At 41.1% G+C, this 22774-nt stretch overlaps 1 protein-coding gene and 1 long non-coding RNA gene across 2 annotated transcripts; one reads left to right on the top strand and one right to left on the bottom strand.

The window, feature by feature from the left end:
• Window positions 1-5260: 5260 nt before the first annotated feature.
• On the bottom strand, window positions 5261-6044 carry LOC311043154. The gene is made up of 3 exons (XR_014600590.1): window positions 5990-6044; window positions 5793-5863; window positions 5261-5438 (listed from the first exon to the last, which is right to left on the bottom strand). It is a non-coding gene; the product is annotated as an uncharacterized lncRNA (long non-coding RNA).
• A 5692-nt stretch (window positions 6045-11736) lies between these two features.
• On the top strand, window positions 11737-22524 carry LOC311043268 (uncharacterized protein; the record flags this gene model as incomplete). Its single annotated transcript, XM_084054444.1, has 5 exons — window positions 11737-11953; window positions 12524-12640; window positions 14758-14859; window positions 18912-19279; window positions 22222-22524. The coding sequence occupies exons 1-5, from the start codon at window positions 11875-11877 to the stop codon at window positions 22522-22524; spliced, it is 969 nt and encodes a 322-aa protein (XP_083910570.1). The 5' UTR covers window positions 11737-11874.
• Between the last annotated feature and the right edge of the window lie 250 nt (window positions 22525-22774).

The following is a 22774-nucleotide window of genomic DNA, read 5'->3' as shown; positions in this document are numbered from 1 at the left end:
ATTTGAGCCAGAGATACGTCCTACATGGAGGAATACAGACACAACAAGCAGAAATAATTAGAGACTGTTCTGTTGTTGTTGTTGTTGTTGTTGTTGTTGTTGTTGTTGTTGTTGTTGTTGATGATAATGATAATGTCTCTTTGGCTAACATTAATAATCCTTGAATGAATGGAACACCCAATGTCTCTGATAGCTTCATTTTCCTCTAGTAGGCTAAATACCGGGCCATATCTATCTGTCAGATATTAGTTAATTAAATCAATAAACAGAAACTTATTATTAAAATTAATTTTTGGGTTTATTCCAGAGAAGAGATCTTAAAGGTTCTATGACATTCATTTTCACTTTTTTTTTTTTTTATGTTTTTTTGGGGGTTTTATGACCTCAATTACACCAAAAAAATCTGAACTTTGAACATTCAGGGGATTTTCTGTGGTCTGGGGTTTTCTGAATAATTAGGCTGAAAAATAATCTGAGCTTGGCCCTTCGGCAGTGAGGTCACAGCCGATTAATGCCGCCCACTCTCGTCCTCGCCCCTTCCCTCCCCTATCCTTTCCTTTGAGGGGGGGGGGGGGGGGGGGGGAGCAGAGGCGATGATTGACAGGCAAAATCCCTCACCAGCGACACCAGCAGGCAAAGATTTCTTTTTTCATTGCAGTTGAAAAGGCTTTAGAAATGTGAGAGAAAAACACCTGCCATGGATCAATGGAGTGGATTTTTTTGTTAAAACTTTCTATACACGTTTGAAGGACCATGAGCAGAGGCGATGATTGACAGGCAAAATCCCTCACCAGCGACACCAGCAGGCAAAGATTTATTTTTTCATTGCAGTTGAAAAGGCTTTAGAAATGTGAGAGAAAAACACCTGCCATGGATCAATGGAGTGGATTTTTTTGTTAAAACTTTCTATACACGTTTGAAGGACCATGACAAAGACTTTTAATGTGTGGTAAAACTGAACGTCATGAAACCTTTAAGCGTCGGAAATGCTCAGAGCGAAGGTTCCAGATATTCTTCTGAAGTTCAAACAGAGATACAGAGTTTTATTATTTATCACGTCAGCCAATGGCTTTGTTTCCTTGGCAGCCCAAGTCATCGTGACATCAAATACTGTAAACAATCCGAGGTTAACCCATACCTGCCAACTCTCCTGTTTTCACCAGGAGAGTCTCTCTCTCTCTCTCTCTCTCTCTCTCTTTCTCTCTCTCTCTCTCTCTCTCTCTCCCTCTCTGCTGAAAGAATGGGAATACTCTTTTATTGTGGCTTTATGTTTACTAGGCAATTTTTAAAGAGACAGTCACTTTTAAATAATTTATGGTTATTAACATGTCTCTTTTATTGCTACTTTTAACGTTTTAATGGATCCCGAGACCCCCCACTTGTGGGCGTGGTCAGTACCCCCCCCCCCCCCCCATAATAATCTATTATTGTTGCCATAAGGGGCCCATCAGCCGAAAACAACGTTGCAGGCCCTGCCTGAGAGGGTGCAAGCATTTTCAACCGTATTGACACCTAAGCTACCAAATATGAACAAGCACAAACAAATGAAAAACGGTACAAAATCCTATCAGTCTCCCAGTAACGTTAACTCTGCAGTGAATGATCCTACTTCTGATGTAGCTCACTTGACTAGCTGTAGTATAGAACCCTCGTAGACGGTATCGTAGACGTATTTAAGATTCTGACGTCTTCAATCTACGAGAGTTGTAGGGTTCACGCCCCATGGACACAAGGACTTTCTGCACTATGTCCCGCAGACACTCCAAACATGTACACATTGAAAATAAAGGTGCTTACCCCCAAACCACAAATGTTAACTGTCTCTACGCGGTAGTAGTTGTAATAATCCATATCTTTCAATAAAGAAGTGTTTTAATGCCGTCTGTTGCCGAACGCCATTTATTTCACCCTCGTTTACTTCCTGTTTACATTTAGTGTAATTCCGGGCTTCACCGGATGCGCCCCGTCACTACCGCCCATTGGGAACTTCCGACAGAATCGGCCGCAGACGGCATTAAAACACTTCTTTATTGAAAGATATGGATTATTACATTAAACTACTACCGCGTAGAGACTGTTGACATTTGGGGCTTGGGGGTAAGCACCTTTATTTTCAATTTGTACATGTTTGGAGTGTCTACGGGGCATAGTGCAGAAAGTCCATGTCTCCATGGGGCGTGAACCCTACAACTCTCGTAGATTGAAAACGTCAGAATCGTAAATACGTCTACGAGGGTTGTGTACTACTACAGTGGTCACCAGACATGTCGACCCAAGACAGGTCGACCCGGACCGGTCGACCCGCTGTCGACCCGCTTGGACCCGACAACTCGACCCAAATTCGACCCAGAGAGAGAGAGAGAGAGAGAGAGAGAGAGAGAGAGAGAGAGAGAGAGAGAGAGAGAGAGAGAGAGAGAGAGAGAGAGAGAGAGAGACAGACAGACAGACAGACAGACAGACAGACAGACAGACAGACAGACAGACAGACAGACAGACAGACAGACAGACAGACAGACAGACAGACAGACAGACAGACAGAGAGAGAGAGAGAGAGAGAGAGAGAGGGAGAGACATAATAATAATAATATGTACATTGATTTACCAAAGAATTATTATTTGTCTGTCAGGGTGAAACAAGCCCAAAGGCTTTCAAGCAAGCACAGCCATTGAGATAGACACCTCCTTACCTCAAGCCCTATTGTCTTCTTGATGTGATAAGGCTTTCAAGCACAGCCATTAGACACCTCCTTACCTCAGCTCTAAATCCTTACAGTGTGTCTATTATCAATTGGTTCAGCCTGGCGATCCTCAATCTGTGTTGTCTGACAATTATTCTTGCACTCACTTTATTCTCCCCTTTTCAGGTAAAGTGCAAAGTTGCCATGTTATAATACGTTTCTATGAATGCTTTAGCTTCAAGACTGTATTGGTGTGGGACTGTTGGTGTTTCTGTTGCACTCGTTACAAAGCTAATGGAGGCTAATGGAAGCTAAAGGGAGCCACCCAGAGGCCTTTTACAGAACATCATAAAGTGACGTTCAGTCTACACATTAGCAGCAGCTCAGTCAGTGTTGTCGTATATGGGATGCAAATATTATAATTGGGATTTCATTTATATTGCATATTTCATCTTACTTACATTTTGTTTACAAGGTGAATATGTATGCTACACAGCATATGACCGTGTCCTTGTTTAAGGAAGGATAGGCTATCATAAATGTTTAGCTTCAGCCTATTTCCTTTTGATCACCTCAAACACTGATGGATGTAAGACTTGTATACATGCTTAATGTCCCTTTAAAGTTAAAACTGTATATAGAATGCAGATATATGCAGAGAAACACAGAGACACTGGCCATCAACAACATCAATCATATTCCTAAGGCTAGCACCCATCATCAGCACCATCATCAGTCCGCGGATGTTCGTTTCACTGGGCTCAGGCGGTGTATCGGCATGTCCAGTCGCTTGGTTTGTCTGTGGCAGACACGATGAAGAAGTCAAAAGTTTCATCAAGCAATTGTTTGCTTTGCCCTACATCCCGGCCGGTGAGATAGTAGACGCATTCAATCGCCACACATCGACGTCGACAGAACGGCTAGAACCTCTTGTGGACTACATCCGTGACACCTGGATGAATGGCCAGTGGAAACCAGTAACCACAGCAGTGGTGCGTTTACCGACAAGCCATCCGAACCAACAACGACGTGGAGGGATGGCACTACAGACTCAACAACGCAGCACAGCGGCCAAGCTTGAATCTGTACCTGCTTGTGTCGTTGTTGTACAAAGAAGCTGGTACAATCTCACACCTACAACGTCTCGTCACAATGGATATGGTGGCACGCTACCAGCGAAAGAAAACTAAGGACACACAGGGCAAACTGGTGAAACTATGGGATGCCTATGCAATGAAGGAGTTGGACATCACCCAGCTGCTGGCAGCTGTTGCTGAGGTGAACACCCCAGCTAGCAAAATATCGCACATTTCTGGCGTGAGGCCGTCCCCACGCCACGCCGACCGGGGCGTCCGCCGGGCGGGACACGCCGCGTCCACTCGGCGTCCTTGATCAGCGTGAGCCGCGCGTCACGCCGAGCCGCTAATCAGCCTCACTCCGGCGGTGAACGCCAACCGTGGCGTTCGTCGATAGCGGCCGGGTAGCGTAGCGCCGTCATATAATATGCTGTATATACCCCCCCCCCCCCCCTCCCTCCCTCCCTCCCTTTGGGAATCCCCCCTCCTCCCTTTCATCCCCTATATTTAGCGGCCATTGTTACACCCCCCGCATTTGAGGTTTCTAAACATGTCAAGTAGCAATACAGAATAAGGTCCCCATCACACAGTTCCCCTGTATCTCTAAGTATCTGTCTAAGAACATGACATAATGCATAAAATACATGGCCTACGTGAAATAATGCAGCACAGACATTAACTCCATTGTTATGGTATTTATTAGAAAAGGAAGGCACAGAAATAATAATCCTAAAATACAAATGTATCACTTTAAAATGGCAGACAGTGAGAAAAGTATTCCACATAAAAGTATCAATGCTGTAATAATATGTGTGAAGTCAGACTGGTAATCAATAGCCTACTTAAAGTAACAAAACAAGTAAACATACCCATTGAGCAGAATGTCAAGTAAAAAATGCATAAGAATATTAAAAAATAGGAGATCTATGGTCCATTTGTACACTCAGAGTTGCAGACCTGTAAGGGTCCATTTGGTTTCATCTGTACACAGACTTTCAGACATGTAAAGTCCATTTTGGTTCCATGTGTTACTGGTGTATGTGTTTCTAGTTAACATGCTATAGACTCAGAGCCATATCAAAGCTACTGGACAAAAGTAAACATACCCATTGAGCAGAATGTCAAGTAAAAAATGCATAAGAATGTTAAAAAAATAGGAGATCTATGCTGCCCTGCCAAGGTAAAGAGCAGTAACTACGAAATCAAAAATCACTGAAAAATGATATCGGCATATAAGTGATATTACACTAATTGTGCATCTGTTCTTGAGGTAATTGTTTATCCCCCAAAATCACAAAGGCTAATTTGACCTTTGGGATACTCAAATAAGTCGGCGTGTCCAAAAACTTAGTTACTGCTCTTTACCTTGGCAGGGCAGGTCCATTTGTACTCTTGCAGACCTGTAAGGGTCCATTTGGTTCTATCTGTACACAGACGCCCAGACATGTAAAGGTCCATTTTGTTACCGCTGTAGTTTGTCCTGGTGTAGTGTATGTGTTTCTAGTTAACATGCCACAGACTCAGAGCCATATCAAAGCTACTGGAATGAATACAAAATGGGCCACTGTTCATTTAATTCAATTTTGGGTTCTGTGTGCTGGTGTCTGTCGCCCGCCTCTTCTTCCAAAGCCAATGCAGTTCCTTCATGTGGAACGCGTCACGTGAGCCACCCAACGAACGCCAACTGAGAGGGAGAGAAAGGAAATAAATTAGACAACGGTGGAGTTGGTACTTTAATAAGGACCCCCAATTTAACATGCATCAGGTCTACAGACCCTGTTAATGGCATGGCTATCTCTGAGACCCCAATTTATATAGTGAAATGTATGTTAATTTAACTCAGTGTGTAGAAACCCTTGATACATTGATCAGTTCCCCTCTTCCAATGCCTCACTAAATTTCCACACCAACACCATTTTCACATAATTTTCAACTATCATGACATAGAGAGGTTTCAGGGATTTATGGTAAAATAAATGTGGCGTGCTGTGAGCTTGTAGATTGGCTATTTTGGATAACTGTGTAGTCACACCCTTACCTTGCAAAACGTGAGGTCCAAGAGGTTCTTGAATGTGGTCACTGCCCTCACCAGGTCAAACAGCGCTGCGTCTGGAACATACAGACACAGGGATAGTGTGTAAGTAATCAAACAGTTTTTGTTTTTTTAGTCAGGCTCTACTTTATGCTGTACATTACTTCTGCTGTACATTACTTCTAGACTCATGTTAAACCTACCATGGTTTTATAAGCTTGGTCATCACAGATGCTCCCGATCTCTTCATCCCCACTGCTGTGACGCAGGAAATGACGAGCAGAAACATCTGAGAAAGAAAGAAAATTAAAAAGAAAAAGAGAAGGGTTAGACACAATCAAAGCCGTATCATGCTCCATCGCAGGAAAAAACTACAAACAGTAACATACTAATATCAATGCAGGGTCTTAACATTTTCTGGGGCCTGCATTTAGCTGCTAACCAGTGTTTAATAAAGTCATGTTTGTTGTTTTGAAAGAAAAGAAAAGAGAAGGAAAAAATACATTTAAGATTTCGGCTGTGGCATAAGATTGTAGATTGGCTATTTTCAGCAGCCAGTTCATTTAATGTAAAGCAAAATAATTAAGAAAATTAGCAGCCGTGTGTGTGTGTGTGTGTGTGTGTGTGTGTGTGTGTGTGTGTGTGTGTGTGTGTGTGTGTGTGTGTGTGTAAGCTTTTAGCTTAATTCTGCCTTATTCTAGCCTTCAGCTAACATGAGCTCGGCGATCTATATAAATAAAATAAGTACAAGTATCCATAACACAGATTCACCTACCAATCCATCGATCAACAGTTAGTATCATAACTCTGTGACGTGATTAAAAGTAATGTGGGTAGCAAGAAAAGTCTAGTCAGTTAGCTACAGTAGGCTAGCCAAGCTAGCACGCTAACATGTACACAATGAAACAGTCAAACATTTGTAAAACGAGATATTTAGACTACACACAGCAGGCATACATCCACACAGATACAAAAAAAATAGTAGGCTAATACACTAACCTTTAAATGATATTTCCCCGGAGGAAAAGGATAGATATATCAGCGGTATGTTTTCCCTCTGTCGAGAAGCATAGAGGAGAAAGAGAAGGGACGACGCAGAAGCAACCGGATGTCCTACCGTTGCTCAAGGAATGGAGCTGTAGTGTTGCCATGTCTGCTTATTATAAGCGACTTTGGGTTTGTTTGAAGACGCGTTGTGATCTTGTACATCGGCTATTTTCAATATATATATATATACACATACATATCTAGGCCATGTGGCCTATAGTCACCACATGACTATAGCCAGCAATACACAGTTTTGGGCTTGTTTTCATAGACCTGGCTGCTTATTTCTCTCGCAAAATATGGCAACACTGGTCATTGATTTGATGTAAGCGTCCGTTGCGTATATCCGGTGTATATCGCCACCTACTGAACTGGAATATATTGAGTTCCTGCTGTAAGGCCTAAATAAAGTATGTTTAGTGCTAATAATGAATTATACAACTTGATAATAATAATAATAATAATAATAATAATAATAATAATAAGGGTAATAATAATAATGATATTGATAATAATAATAAGACACTTCATTATATATATTTTGTTTTAAATAAGCAAATACATCAACTCTAAATTAGAATTAACAATGCAAGGAATAAATATAATAGCAACAGAATAAGAATAATAAAAACAACAAAGCTAAAAAAAACAACAACTGAGGAGCAATTAATCCTTGGAATTATTCAGTAGTACTATTATCAGTATTATTACTGAGGTCACCTTATTTTGTTTTGAACACTAAATAACATTAATATACACGATTACAAATGACTTCAGGTTTAGGGGGGGAAATGGCACAAAAAAAAATGTTATAGTTTTACTTGTTGACTTTTTTGATAGTGTTTAATTTGGACTACTTTTTTTTATAGTTTTACTTGTTCACTTTTTTGATAATGTCATTTGTATATTTGGATTATCTCTGTGCCTTTTTCTAATAAAAAAAAGAGAAAAAAAGTCTTTACTGCATTATTTCATGTACATCAGGGGTCAGCATACTCAGATACAGCAGGGAAGCTGCCAAAATGTTCTTATTTTTTATTTGTGCAACTGTCATACGACTGTAGCAAAAATATAGCTTTACAGACCCATACAGCCAGACAGGCAGACAGACAGAGTTTATATAAATAGTTTTACGTTTCACTTTTTTAATGGTGTTGAATTTGTATATTTGGATTATTTCTGTGCTGTGATAGCAGTGAAAATGAAGTGATAGCAGTGATGATAGCAGTTCACCCAGTTTAATTTCAGGGACCCCAGTCCAATGGCATTTCTATCTTTGGGACCCAAATTAATCTTTATCTTTAATTAAAATCATGGTTAATTTAACTCTGAAACACGTATAACGTACACTTTTCACGGGTCCATTTGGTTCCATGTACACTTTTACTTACAGACCCATAAGGGTCCATTTGGTTCCTTCCTATCATTTAGCTGGGGACCCCCTGGAACTCCCTCAAGACCCATGGTGGTCCCTGGACCCCACTTTGAGAACCAATGGTCAGAATGTATAGGGAAAATTCAAAGCGTGGCATTAACAGCGTCAGGACGTCGTGACGCTGGCTGCAGACCGCCGCAGACTCTTCTAAAATGCTACTCCGCCGGACATTTCGGTGAGCGAGACATCTCCGGCGTGAGGAGGGCGTGAGGAGGGTGAGCCTCCGCTCGGCGGGGCCCGCTCTGTCCAGGCCGGCCTGACGTCGGTTGCAACGCCGATCTGCTAGCTGGGACGATGCCACACGGGGTCGGACTGGCAAGAGCGGACAGCGAGGTCTAGCCTGGTCTCCTTTCTCTTTTTTATTCCCCCATTTTTTGTATATAACTATTTTTGATAGTTTGATAGTATGACTGAAATAGTGCACATTCGATCAGACTCAGCCTTTTTGTAATATACTACTATTTTTGACCTTTTTTTCAATCATTGAAATTGTTTCACACTGCCCTGTTTTGTCAAATAAAATAACAGTTACTTTAATTCATTTCACCTCTTGTGTTGTGTTTAATGATGGCAACTAGTGTAGATCTGCTACTTTCAAATGATTTTAGAGGAGAGGAGGACAAAACAGGCTTACAATATTTACTCTTAAATATACTATAACACTTCTTTAAAAAAAGTATGCAACTGGGGGAGCATGCTTACAATATTTAAATATACTATAAATATACTCAGGACCTCCCTCACCGTCACCTTGTACCTTGTACTCTACTACCCTCTAGGGGTTACACAGAGCTACTACTTCAGACAACCAGACCCGGTCGATCTGGGTCGAGCTGTCTCAAAATCGCGGCTGGTCGACCTGTCTTGGGTCGACATGTCTGGTGACCACTACAGCTATCACTGGACGTTAAACAGCTAGTTAGCTTCGTTATCTTAGCACAGGTGCATTTCACTGTTTATCCTCATAGCCACGTTGTGAAGCTACTACACTATTCATTAAAACACACATTGACACAAAGCCAATATAACATCCATATCATGTCCGCAATAGCCAGTTCTCACCACAATACAGCAAACACACAACTAGCCTTAGCCCTGAAACATGACCGTAATACCATGACAGTCATGGACCCACATTTACAACTCTCACATGTACATACATATTCAGATTTCAAATATAAAGTGCTTACCCCCGAGCCACGGATGTTACAAGTTGAGCCGGACCACGATAAGTACCCGTATCTCCCGTATTGTTCAATAAAAAGACATTTAATCCGATCGGCGGCCATTTTCTATTATTTTGTTTATTTTTTTGGTTATGTATTAGAGTGTAATACACCTCACAACCGGTGGTCTCGCATAGTCGAAAGCATCGGAGAAAATTCGGAGAAAATGGCTGGCGGTCAGATTAAAAAGCTTTTTATTGAACAATACGGAATATACAGGAACTTGGACCCTTTGCGGCTCAACGTGTTACATCCGTGGCTTGGGGGTCAGAACTTTATATTTGAAATATGAACGTTTATGTAGATGTAGCCGTGGTGAATGTGGACAAATTCGCAAACCAGGAACAAGTGGTAACATGACGCTTGTGACAGACGAGCGTCATGTGAACCATGGCTATACAGCTCCGAGATGAGGTAATAGACTAATAATAGACTATATTATGTACGCGCGCATTATGTACAAGTAATGAATCAATAATAAAAACATGACAATACATTCCCACACTTATCCCAATAAAGTCCTGGTACACAATACTGTACCTGAAAGGAGGAAATAAAGTGAATCCATGCAGTTTGCAGACAGTAGACACACAGAGCTGCTGTGCAGGGACTGGAAACATCAAGACACGCCTTCTCCGTTTTTCTGTAGGAGACCAGTCCAGAAGTAGGTCGTGAGTTGAATTTATTAATACCAGACCTAATCTAATACAAGGCTCTGATTAATACCAATGGGAGATAATGGCCCAGTTGTGGTGGAAGAAGTACTCAGAGATATTTTACTTAAGTAAAAGTAGCAATACCACAATATAAGACTACCCTGTTACAAGTAATAGGCCTGAGCTCAAAATGTTACTCGATTAAAAGTACCAAAAGTAAAAGTACTAAAATGTTTGAAAATAGCAGATCTATACAAGCTCACAACGCGTCGCGATGTGACGCGTTGTGAGCTTGTAATCTGGTTATTTTCAAATAGCCTATGAATAAAATAGAGCTAAAGTGATTAATGTATGTTTTCTAATATAATAATTGATAATTGCAAACTAACTAAAGTTTTCAAATAATTGTAGTGGAGTACAATATTACAATATTTGCCTCTGAGATGTAGTTGAGTATAAGTAAAAGTATAGACAATTGGAAATACTCCAGTAAGGTAAAAAAAAATACCTCAAAATTGTACTTGAGTAAATGTACTTAGTTACTTTACACCACTGCGTGTCAGACCAGGGGTCTTCACCGTTTTTCAGGCCAAAGACAAGGACCCCTTAGCTGAGAGAGATTAAGCAGGGACTAAATATTGTATAAATTATGCTGCAGATGTTTTCATAATTTCAGAAAACTTGGTCTGCTCTTTTTTCCCTCTACACAAAACCTCTTTGCTGAAAATAGCCGATTATATTAGATTTTAACTCTATGCTCTGTCCCCATAAGATGCTCTAAAAACTGATACACTGAGATTCTGAATATACTATATAGTGTCTTAAATCATATGGACATATTAAAAAATGAATACAATGTGTGTTCCAATGCTCAATATCATTTTCCATTATTAAATGTCTTGGTTGATGGGGTATGATTTGGGAATCATGACATTTTGTTAAACATTCATGCAAAACACTATAGTCTATAGTGGTAAAATATATACCTTATATTATATATATATATATATATATATATATATATATATATCATTTACCATTTATAATTATAGTTATATATATATATCGATACATATGGTTAACATTGAGCAGAAACAGGAGCACATCTAGAATAAGACTGAATAATACATGTGTGTTTGTAGTGGGAATTCCATTTCTTAAAAGCATCTTTGCCAGTAACAGTTTACTTTCTAACATGTCATTTCTTTAATGAAGAAAATACACAAATACACATCCATATGACGTTGTCGTCAGGCAGGGAGAGGGGAGGGGGAGGGTGGTGGGATGGTCGGGGGAGAAGACAACCACGCCTACTTAGGAAACCATTTGTAGGATTTGTGTACTACTTCGCCTCTAGTGGCTCCAATGGAGAACGTGTATCTTGCTAAATTAACAATCTTTGTCGCGCCAACGAACTGCAGAGGCCAATGAGGTATCGTTTTTTTGTGTGTGTTTCATTCCGGACGAGAGAGAGTGAAGGACACGGGTCTGGTCCGTCCCTCTCTCTCGCCCGGGTTGAAACACATCCAGCACGTTTGGGAGAGAGACAAACAAACAAACAAACAAACGTGATACAGAGCATGTGTGTTATAATATTATATTTGTTGTGAACAAACATTTGTGTATAAGCTGTGTCAGCGTGACAAGCTGCACGTTGTTGTGACAACAGGAGGAATTTCCACACGAAGCTCAAAGACTTGTTTTTTTTTGTATTTTTGGTGAAGATGAACTCTCCTCCAGACTCAGCCAGGGACATTTCTATTAAACAGGAGGAACCTGAAGACCATCCACTCCGAGTCCTCAGTAAGTTTCATGTGCTCTCTCTCTTTCTTTCACTTTTTTGGTTCTGTTGAGGGGCTGCCACAATATCTAATTGTCACTGTGTATAGTATACGATCATCTTTGGTGATAATAACCTTGAAATGCGTAGCCATAATTAAATCCAAAAGCAAAAACACAAAAAAACACAGCTCAAGCCGCTAAGTGCATGTCTTAGCTCCATCCCCCCAGATTGCCCTGAAATGTCACCAGTAAAGCCCGTATTTCTCCAAACATGTACAAATGCAAAATATAAGGTGATTACCCGCTTGCCCTAAGTGTTAACTCGGTGTCCGGAGTATTTGTGCAATTTATTAGTCAATATTTTTCAATAAAGAAGTGTTTTAATCCCGTCTGTGGCCGATTCTAAACTAAACTGGATGAGATCCTACCTGGAAGGGAGGGAGCAAGTGGTGGAAGTAAACGGCACCCAGTCCCCTCCCCTCCCAGTGACTTGTGGAGTTCCTCAAGGAAGTATACTAGGACCTTTACTGTTCCTGATATATGTGAATGATATGTCTTCAGCTTGCGACTGCAAACTGTTCCTTTTCGCAGATGACTCGGCTCTGCTGGTCTCGGACAGGGACAGGCTGCAGGTTGAGAAAACTCTCAGCACTGAACTCAACAAGATCTGCATCTGGCTCTCCGACAACAAACTTTCATTACACCTGGGTAAAACTGAATCCATCCTCTTTGGGTCCAGTCCTAACCTTAGCAAGGCTGAGAGTTTCACGATCAAAGTGGGTGATGATGTTATCACAAGAAAGGAGGAAATTACCTACCTGGGTTCTATCTTGGAGGCAAACCTCTCCGGTAACAAAAACGCAGAAAAAGTGATCAAAAAGGTCATCCAAACAATACGCTATTTGTGGAGGATTGATCGTCTAGTCAGTAAGAATACTCTGAAGATTCTTGCAGGGGCCCTCATACAAGGTCATTATGATTATGCATGCACTTCATGGTATCACAACACCTCCAAGGCCTTAAAAACAAGGCTCCAAACATCCCAAAACAAACTTGTAAGGCTACTTCTTGGCTTCAATCACAAAACCCATCTAACCCTGCTCATTTTGCTAGGATTGGATGGCTTAGGGTTGAGGACAGTATAACAACTTGCTATGGGCCTGGTCTTCAAGATACGCCACAACATTGGGATCCCCCTGTATTTGTCAAAATACTTCCAAAATGTGAATCAAGTCCATGATCATAACACCAGAGGCAGCTCCACAAATCATGTTCATCCCAGATTTGGCTCAACAAAGGGAATGAACTCGTTCTCATGCTATTCATCAAAAATGTGGAATGCCCTACCAAAAGGAGTAAAGGAGTGTAAAACCCTACTCACTTTCAAAACTGCCCTCAAGATACACCTTCAGGAGGCTGCAATTGAAAAATGGCCCCTGTCCAAGTCCTAACCTACCCCACCCCCCTACCCCCCCTCTCTCTTTCTACTTTTGTACATATTTTTCACTTTTCATACCAGTAACCTGTAAACTGATTGTATGACATTCTGTATATTAGCTTGTATATCTGTCTGTCTCTTATATGTCATCATGATTTGTGTGCATGGGGATCTCATCTTAAACAAGCTTAGTGCTTAATGAGCTTTCCAGTTTAGTAGACCTTGTATTGTGAATTTGTACTTCCATGTACTGTTATGTACAGTAATGTACTGTTCTCATGTCTTACTAAATAAAGTAAGTATATCAATCAATCAATCAATCAATCAATTCTGTCGGAAGTTCCCAATGGGTAGTAATGACGGGGTGCATCCGGTGAAAGCCGGAATTACACACAATGTAAACAGGAAGTAAACGAGGGGGGAATGGCGTTCGGCCACAGACGGGATTAAAATACTTATTTATTGAAAAATATGGACTAATACATTGCACAAATACTCCGGACTGCTAGTTAACATTTGGGGCAAGTGGGTAATCACCTTAAATTTCGCATTTGTGCGAAAGTAAAAGTCAGACTCAATAAAACACATCTACAACAGTCTTGATCTAAGGCTAGCATGACGTCATGAAACAAAAGCACCTCCAGCCATGAAAGCCTGAAATTCCTGGCTAAAGTGTGTTATTAATTGAACAGTAATTGTGAGTCGTGGGTGCAGAAGGAACATTGAAATCACTTTCAGCTCCTAGCCCGTAGATCTCTAAACATGTACAAATGCAAAAACAAAAGGTGCTTAGATTTGGGGCGTGGGTGTAAGCACCTTTTTTTTGTATTTGTACATGTTTGGAGATCTAAGGGGCTAGGAGCTGAAAGTCCAGTTGTCCATGGGGTATCTACCCTACGACTCTCGTATATTGAAAACGTAAGACTCATAAATACGTCTACGGGAGTCGTATTATACGGCTAGTCATTATCAGACTTAAATTTACCCTTCAACTTCGTGTTTATGCCTAAAATGATTGGATATTCAGGTTTTGTCACTATTGTAGAAATATTAGACCTTAATTGTCAAATGTTCAATCGTGCTCTAATCATGTATACTTTGCAATATATAAATATACAAATATTCAAAATATTGCATTTTTTTAAAACATTTTGGACAAAATAGCCAATTTTACATCGAGGTGCCCACTCTTCCTGTTACTCATTTTCCCTTGTGTAATCTTACGCGTGATTATTTCCATAGAATTAAGTCTCAATCTTTGCACAGAGGATTCATATTTTGGAAAGTTGGCGTTGGCCATTTTGCCTTTCATTCTGCAAATAGTTATTGTTGACACCACTGCTGGGTCTCCAGTTATTAAAGTCATTATTCAATTGCTTCATTTCAGACCAGTGTGTGGAGTCCAGACTGCAGGTGAAGATGAACTCTCCAGACTCAGCCAGGGACATTTCTATTAAACAGGAGGAACCTGAAGACCACCCACACCTCAGTACGTATTTTAAGTATTATATGATAGTCTTGGCAAAAAATGTCATGACAATAATAATATCCAGATATTATAGGACCACAATGGAAACAAGTCCCCAAGACTTTTTGTGCCTTTTAGCCTAAGGGCCCTTTTTTCGCCAGTGCCTTGCCCATTATCCCTAAACCTCTTTGCCATTTTTTACTATTTTTAAAAACATTTTCAAATAGTGCAACTAGCCAATCTACATCGACACGTTGTGAGCTTGTAGATGTATAATAGTTGCACTATTTGAACATGTTTTTAAATAGTAGAAAGTATCACAGCAATTTAGGGATGATGGTTAAGGCACCGGCGAAAATAGGGCCCTATATGTTTTACTGTACCTCCGCGCTATGTGCATTGTTTGACTAATGAAATAATACATCAACCGATCAATATGCATATCCATCATTAAATATGCAATACAAAAGAAACACTGCACCACATTTTACATTTTTCTACAGAGTGGCCATAGGCCAAAGCATCTACAACAGGGTTTGTCTGTCACACAGCTCACAGCTCAAGCTGCCAAGTGCAGGATGTTATGAAACAGAAGCACATCCAGACATGACAGCCAGAAATGCCTGGTTAAAGTTTGGTAGTAGTTGAAAACTATGAAAACTGATTTGTATGGCGTCTCTGTAGGAGGTGAGAGGTCTAGAAATGGGTCTGTGAGTCTGATCTGTGTGAGATAACATATTTGACAGGCTTTTTCTAAGCTTCTTGATTTGCGGTTTAACCACTTGAACCCCAGCATCCCTATGCTGGGGGGGGGGGGGGGGGGGGGGGATAAAAACTGATCTACAAGCACACAATGCATCACAAAAGATTTAGTGTAGAGGGAAAAAAGAGAGGACCAACTACAGAGTCGACCCTGCTCAACATTAGTAATAGTTCACTTAGTATTTTTCTTACAGTTTCAGAGAATATCCGTGGTCGTAATGGGGACATAGTTAGATGCCAAAAAATATATGATTGTTGAAGTTTTACATCAATCTTAATTACAAACAAAAACATAACATGAGATTACATCGGCGGGTAAGTAGGTAGCCTTGAGAACCAATTATTCCTGAGCCATGTGGCCCATAGGGCAGGAGCTTATCTCCTGTTTCTGTGGCGTGAGGTGGCTTGATGTAAGTATATCCCCCAGCCATGATGTACAAGTACAACCTCTGGACATGATGCGAGCATGTTGAAAGGACTTACCCCAATCCAACCCTTGATGCTGAGTGCCAAGCGGGGAGACATTGAAAAGGGATTGAACCCGAACCTCCCAAACTCTGGGCGGAAACTCCAACCAATTTTAACACAATCTGGGAACCCATTGTCAAATAAAAAGGAAAAACAGCATCCCAGCGTTTTTCACTTTTGCATTTGACTCTGGGGGGAGTGATTAAATAGATAAGACGATGACTGTAAACCGGGGTTTGGACATGCCCTCAGCCCTCCACTTCCGGTGGTGCGCCTATGTTTTCATTCCCACTAACAATATTTCTCCACGGAACACTAACACCATTCCTCCCAAAGAACATGGATTGTTTTGGTTATAAGCCCACTTGTTTCTATGATGAAAAAAAAAACAAGTTAAAATGTTACTAACCTTCTGTGGTTTTGTCGGCTCTGAGGACGCTAATTGTTAAATGAGTTTGAATTTGTTTCCAGTAGGAAGCGAACGCACAGATGTAAATCCGCCCACTACATTTGATTTAGTAAAGCGCAGCCTGCTTACTCATCTGAAGGCATGCCCACATGTAGGCCAACACTCACACGTTCTCCCGACAGATTCAGTAGTGCAGCTCTGAATCTGTTCTTGAGAGATTCATTTTAAAATAATTATAATAAGCACTTGTCAAGTAGTCCTTCAAACAGCTATGATTCATAATTATGCTACTAATTTGTGCTACTATGTTGAATCTGAACAAAGCGCATGGCCTAATGGTGAATTATTAATTAGGTTATAAACAGTACATTACATTTTTGCAAAAAGGTTTGAGGTGAGAAATAGCAATGCAGTCACATACACTTTATTTGGCACTGCCTTGTTGCAGTGTGCAACTCAACGCGTTTAGATCACATACTTTAAATCAAATATGTGCACTGTGTGATTAACAACATTAAAAATTGCATATCTTCAACAATTTCCAGATTTCAGTGCATGTCATGTCACTTGAAAGCTTACAGTCTGCACTTAAATAATCTGATCTGTACAAAACTGAAACATGATCATAACTTGCAGCAACATTATATTATATGTAAAATAATAGTACTTGCTTGGCCTACTGGCAGCATGCACAGAAATTTGGCATGATCGGTACAGTGGTTTGTGAAATTAGCCCAAATCACAGACAGATTCAAAGTCTCATTTCTAGACATACTTTAACCAGACATGTACTTATGTGCACTTAGCATGAGCTATGATTGGTCTACCTTGGAGGTGACATACATACATGCATGCATACATACATACATACATACATACATACATACATACATACATACATACATACATACATACTGTACGTTAAGACAAATCCAGTTGTAAATGGCTTGGCCTACAGCCTAACTTACTCCCAAAGCAGAGCTCACATATGAAGTAGTCATGTATATTATTGATTCAAATTAAGTATTTGTTCTTTTGTTTGATAAAATAACTAAATAAACCGCTCACAAAATGTAAGGAAACTTGAATTTGGGCCATTATATCTCACCTTTACTAATACCAATCAGTAAAGTGTTATATATCATTTTTATCGGTGATTAGTCACCTTTACAACGAGGTACAGCTTGTAAGCATCGGGCATTCATGGAATGAGCAACACAGGCAAACGTGTGGGTAGCGCCGAGCAAAAATGTGCCAAAATGGCCTGTTAGACTTTTCTGCTGACATTCAATGTCGTGACATTCATGACATTCAATGGGCTTCAGGTGTGTGCCAGTCACAGGTGTGTGACTGCCTCACAGGTGAGTGACTGGCACCTGAACATGGGTTCTGCAACTTTGTTGAGTTTGTGTATGCTCCAAGCAGCAACACTGCCCCCATTGAAAGATGCCACTTTTGTCAGGATAAGGCCTGTGCAACAGGGCAAGTGAAGCTGGTGTTTCGTTATGCAGAGTGACAGCATTATTTGGTGTTAGCCCTGGTACCATTTCCAAACTTAGGACCAAGTTCTGTGAGGCTGGTGAAGTCAACAAGGAAGACAACAACCCAGACCCCTTGCTTCACTGAGGAACCATAGATTTACAGGCAAGATTTGCACAACGGTACCAAAGACAGATGTCAAAGTTGCAGGGCCCATGCTCAGGTGCAGGTCACACACCTTTGACTGGCACACACCTACCTGCAAATGGTACCAGGGCTGACATCAAATAATGCATAATCTGCGTAACGGAACACCAGCTTCACTTGCCCTATTGCACAGGCCTTATCCTGAGGGGACAAACGTGCCATCTTTCTATGGGGGCAGTGTTGCTGCTTGGAGCATACACAAACTCAACAAAGTTGTAGATCCCATGTTGCAGAACGCAAAGTTGCAGAACCCACCTCTCAGCAGGTGTGTGCTGGCAGGTCGCTCAAAACAAGAGCGATTACCAGCAAAAGCATATTTGGTGATTTTGGCACATTTTTGCTTGGCGCTACCCACACGTTTGCCTGTGTTGCTCATTCCATGAATGCCCGATGCTTACAAGCTGTACCTCGTTGTAAAGGTGACTAATCACCGATAAAAATGATACATAACACTTTACTGATTGGTATTAGTAAAGGGGAGATATAATGGCCCAAATTCAAGTTTCCTTACATTTTGTGAGCGGTTTATATCAATTCAGGTTACAATTTAGCTACAATCTTGCTGAAACTTTGAAGCCTGACTTTGAGTTTCCAGAACCACCTGTAACAAGTTACAATCTGTACTCATTTAGTAATTGGTCAGTCTTATTAGGTAATAGTTTTGTACATTGGCCATGGAGAAAATAGAAAAATAGATTTACATTTTTGGAATCGAGTGTTGACTAATGTGTTATTTTTCTGCTCCTAGACATCCTGCACATGGATGTGTGTAAAGAGGAGGTTTCGCCTGAACAGGAGAGGAGCCCCAGTCTGCTCCAGGAGGAACCAGATTCTCCACACATTAAAGAGGAACAGGCGGAGCTACTTCAAAGACCAGAGGAGCCTGTTGGGTCAATGTTGACATTACTAGCAGTGAAAGGTGAAGTTGATGATGAACACATCTCTTCACACTGCTCTGAAATTGAAGTTGAAGTTGAATCTGATACTGAAGTCACTGAAGACAGTGATGATAGGGGGGAGACAAGTGGAGATGTCCACACTGGAGAAAAACCTGTCCAGTGTAAACTGTGTAACAAGAGTTTCAGCCTTTCATATTACCTGGAGAGACACCAGCGTGTCCACACTGGAGAAAAACCTTTCCAGTGTAAACATTGTGACAAGAGTTTCAGTCAGTCAGGTTCACTGAAGACACACCAGCGTATCCACACAGGAGAAAAACCTTTCCACTGTGAACATTGTGGCAAGAGTTTCAGTCGGTCAGATCCTCTAAAGACACACCAGCGTATCCACACTGGAGAAAAACCTTTCCACTGTAAACATTGTGACAAGTGTTTCAATCAGTCAGTTAACCTGAAGACACACCAGCGTATCCACACAGGAGAAAAACCTTTCCACTGTAAACGTTGTGGCAAGAGTTTCAGTCGGTTAGGTTCTCTAAAGACACACCAGCGTATCCACACTGGAGAAAAACCTTTCCACTGTAAACATTGTAACAAGTGTTTCAATCAGTCAGTTAACCTGAAGACACACCAGCGTATCCACTCAGGATAAAAAACCTTTCCACTGTAAACATTGTGACAAGATTTTCAGTCACTTAAGTGCTCTGAAAAGACATCAGTTCATTCACATCAAAAGGGGAAAAAAGAAAACACTTTTCAATATAAATCACCTCATTGGGAGGATCAAATGAAATAGCTGTATGTTGTCAGGGAGTTGGATAGAGAGGCACAAATATCATGTATATTTATACTGCTCCTGTCAACAGTTTCCATTAGGACTTGGCTTTTGGAGTCATTCCCCAGCTCTTTTGTTTTGTATCAGTTTATGATAACGGTAACTTTGTTTCTTTTTTACCTATAGGTATTGCAAATGATTTTGGAGTTATTAGTTTATACTATAAATGACCATGTAAACCATATCAATTGTATAAGGTAGAACTGTTTTACTAGAATGTTATAGTTTTTATATTATGATTTCTTTTTTCTGTGTTCTATTACATGCCCAATGAATGGGGCACTATTTCAATTATTTTACATATTAAATATCAGTTAATTCAGGGAAACAATATTCTGCATGCATTTTTTATGAATTGTGGCAGTATTTGTGACAATTAATGTTAATTATTTAGTTGTAGTACATTATTACATTGTGATGTGATAGCAAATTAAAGCATATTGAAAACACTATAGTGCATGCACACACAAGATGTTTCATTATTATGCTATATGGTTAATGGATTATTATCAGGAAGGTGAAACATACGCTATGATCGCCAAATATTACTACATTTTGGATGTGTGGAAGACACACACTGGAGAAAAACCTCTCCACTGTAGACATTGTGTCAAGAGATTCAGTGGGTTATGCAATCTAAAGACACCTGAGCTTATCCTCACTGGAGAAAAATCTCCATTGTAAACATTTTGACAAGAGTTTCAGTTAGTCAGGAGGTCAGCTGAAGAGACAAGTATGTCCACAATGGAGAAAAAACATTCCACTGTTAACATTGTGGGAAGAGTTTTGATGGGTTAGGTCACCTTACGTTACACCAGTGTATCTGGTGTAACACGCACGCACGCGCGCGCACTCACCCATTTTAATTCTTTATTTGAATCCACAAATTAACATTATGAATTAAGATTATTAATTTACAGGGAAACAAATGTAACGGGGTTAGACAGTTCATGGGCACTAAGAGTATTTATTTTTGTTTAATGTGTCATATAATCCCGTATGGGATGGGCCAAAACGGTGGCATGACACGAAAATAAAAATGTCATTCATTCATTCATTCATATAGCGCCTTCTCCTCCACATAGAGTCTATGTTGTTTTGCTAACTATTCCTCTGTTTTAGCATTTATAGGCAGTTTGCCTAGACAAACAAACTGCCTATAAAAGCTGAAACAGAGCAACATTTAGCAAGTTGTTTGGCTTTGCTTTGTCATGCCAGCGATTCTCAAGGCACTGGTGGTCAGTTTATATACTGCACATGGCCCAGGCTTCCAAATATGAGGATACAGAATTTACATCTGTACCCAAGGTTTGTTATGATTTGTAATGGTTGGCACTTAGAATGTTTATCTTGGAAAGCCTGGTCCATGTACAAATCAAAAATACAGCCACCTCCAGAATCAGGACCGGTGACTGGTGTCAACAAAAACAACATTGTGTATGAAGGATGCTAGCAAAGACATCACAAGCATAACCAAACCAATCTGGTAACACTCTTGAATGTTTATACATTGCTGCACTGGATGGCATAGATATTTTAACTGCATCAGACACTACAGTATGTCAACAATACGGTTGTGGCGAGCAATGTACACGTTTTTATATGCACTACATCCATTTGTGATGTGTGCAATGGATTCTAGATGTTGCTCAGAATCATTATGGTTTATACAGAGTGGACTATGGATGTCAGGATGATGCTTGTGTATTCCTAGAATAATCACTACCTCACAATTTGCTGTTCTACTGTGCAATGTTCTAATGCCCTCTGTTGGTGGTAGATCACAATCACTGCCAAACCAAGTCCACTCCAGATGAAACTGCAACTAAACCACTAGAAGAAAAATAAAAAATAGAATATTCAATATTATGTTCTTATTTTTTCAACTTGGGGATAAGTCCATCTTTTCACCTGGGTTCACCAGTATTCCCTGAGTGACGTTCTAATAAGTGTGTTCGTGGGGCTAGCAATCTGCGGGAACACAAGACTTAAGTGTGTGTTTCAACCCGGACGAGAGAGAGGGAGGGTCTGGTGTCCGTCCCTCTATCTCGTCCGGATTGAAACAGCTCCGTTCCGTCAGCAACGATAGGACATCCGGTTTTTGAGCTAGCAACAATAAGGTTTCCGGTTGCCTTCAAAATAAGATCGAGAATTTGTAATGTTTTTTAAAAGACACAAATCTATTTTAAAAATACATTTATGATGTATGTCTTTTAAATGGCGCATACCAGAACACTTCTAATTGCCAGTTTTTTTTTTTTTAAAAGACACATTTATTGAAAAAATACATTTATGATGTATGTCTTTTAAATGGCTTACACTAGGAGAGACAGCGAGATCCCAACGTGGCGGTGGCGGGCGCCATGGCGGCCGCCGTTTCCGCCAGATCCTCCGCCCAAAGCGTCACGACCGCGCCGCGGGCACCAGGGCAGCCGCCACAACCGCCGTGGCATCGCCAGGCCTCCGCCGCACCCGCCAGATCCTCCTCCGTCACAACCGCCGTGGCATCGCCGTGCCTCCGCCACGAGCGCCAAGCCTCCCGCCACGAGCGCCACCTCCCGCCACGAGCGCCAAGCCTCCGCCACATGCGCCAAGCCTCCGCCACAAGCGCCAAGCCTCTGCCATAAGCGCCAGGCCTCCGCCGCGTCCGCCAGATCTTCCGCCATAACCGCCCAAAGCGCCGCGAGCGCCACGGCGGTTCGCGGCCGCCGTGGCATCGCCAGGCCTCCGCCGCGCCCGCCAGATCCTCCCCCGCCCTTCTGGCACGAGTGCCAAGCAAGCCTCTGCCAGCCTCCGCAGCCTCTGGTCCCGACCAGACAGAGCAAGCTGTTTTTTCTGTGCGTAATTACAAACGTGTTCTGCTCTCCCCCCCCCCCC

The sequence above is a fragment of the Gymnoscopelus microlampas genome (assembly GCF_963454915.1).
Source record: "Gymnoscopelus microlampas genome assembly, chromosome: 4".
Lineage (NCBI taxonomy): Eukaryota > Metazoa > Chordata > Actinopteri > Myctophiformes > Myctophidae > Gymnoscopelus > Gymnoscopelus microlampas.
The sequence above is the reverse complement of the archived record's forward strand: the minus strand, read 5'-3'. Positions and strand labels throughout refer to the sequence as shown.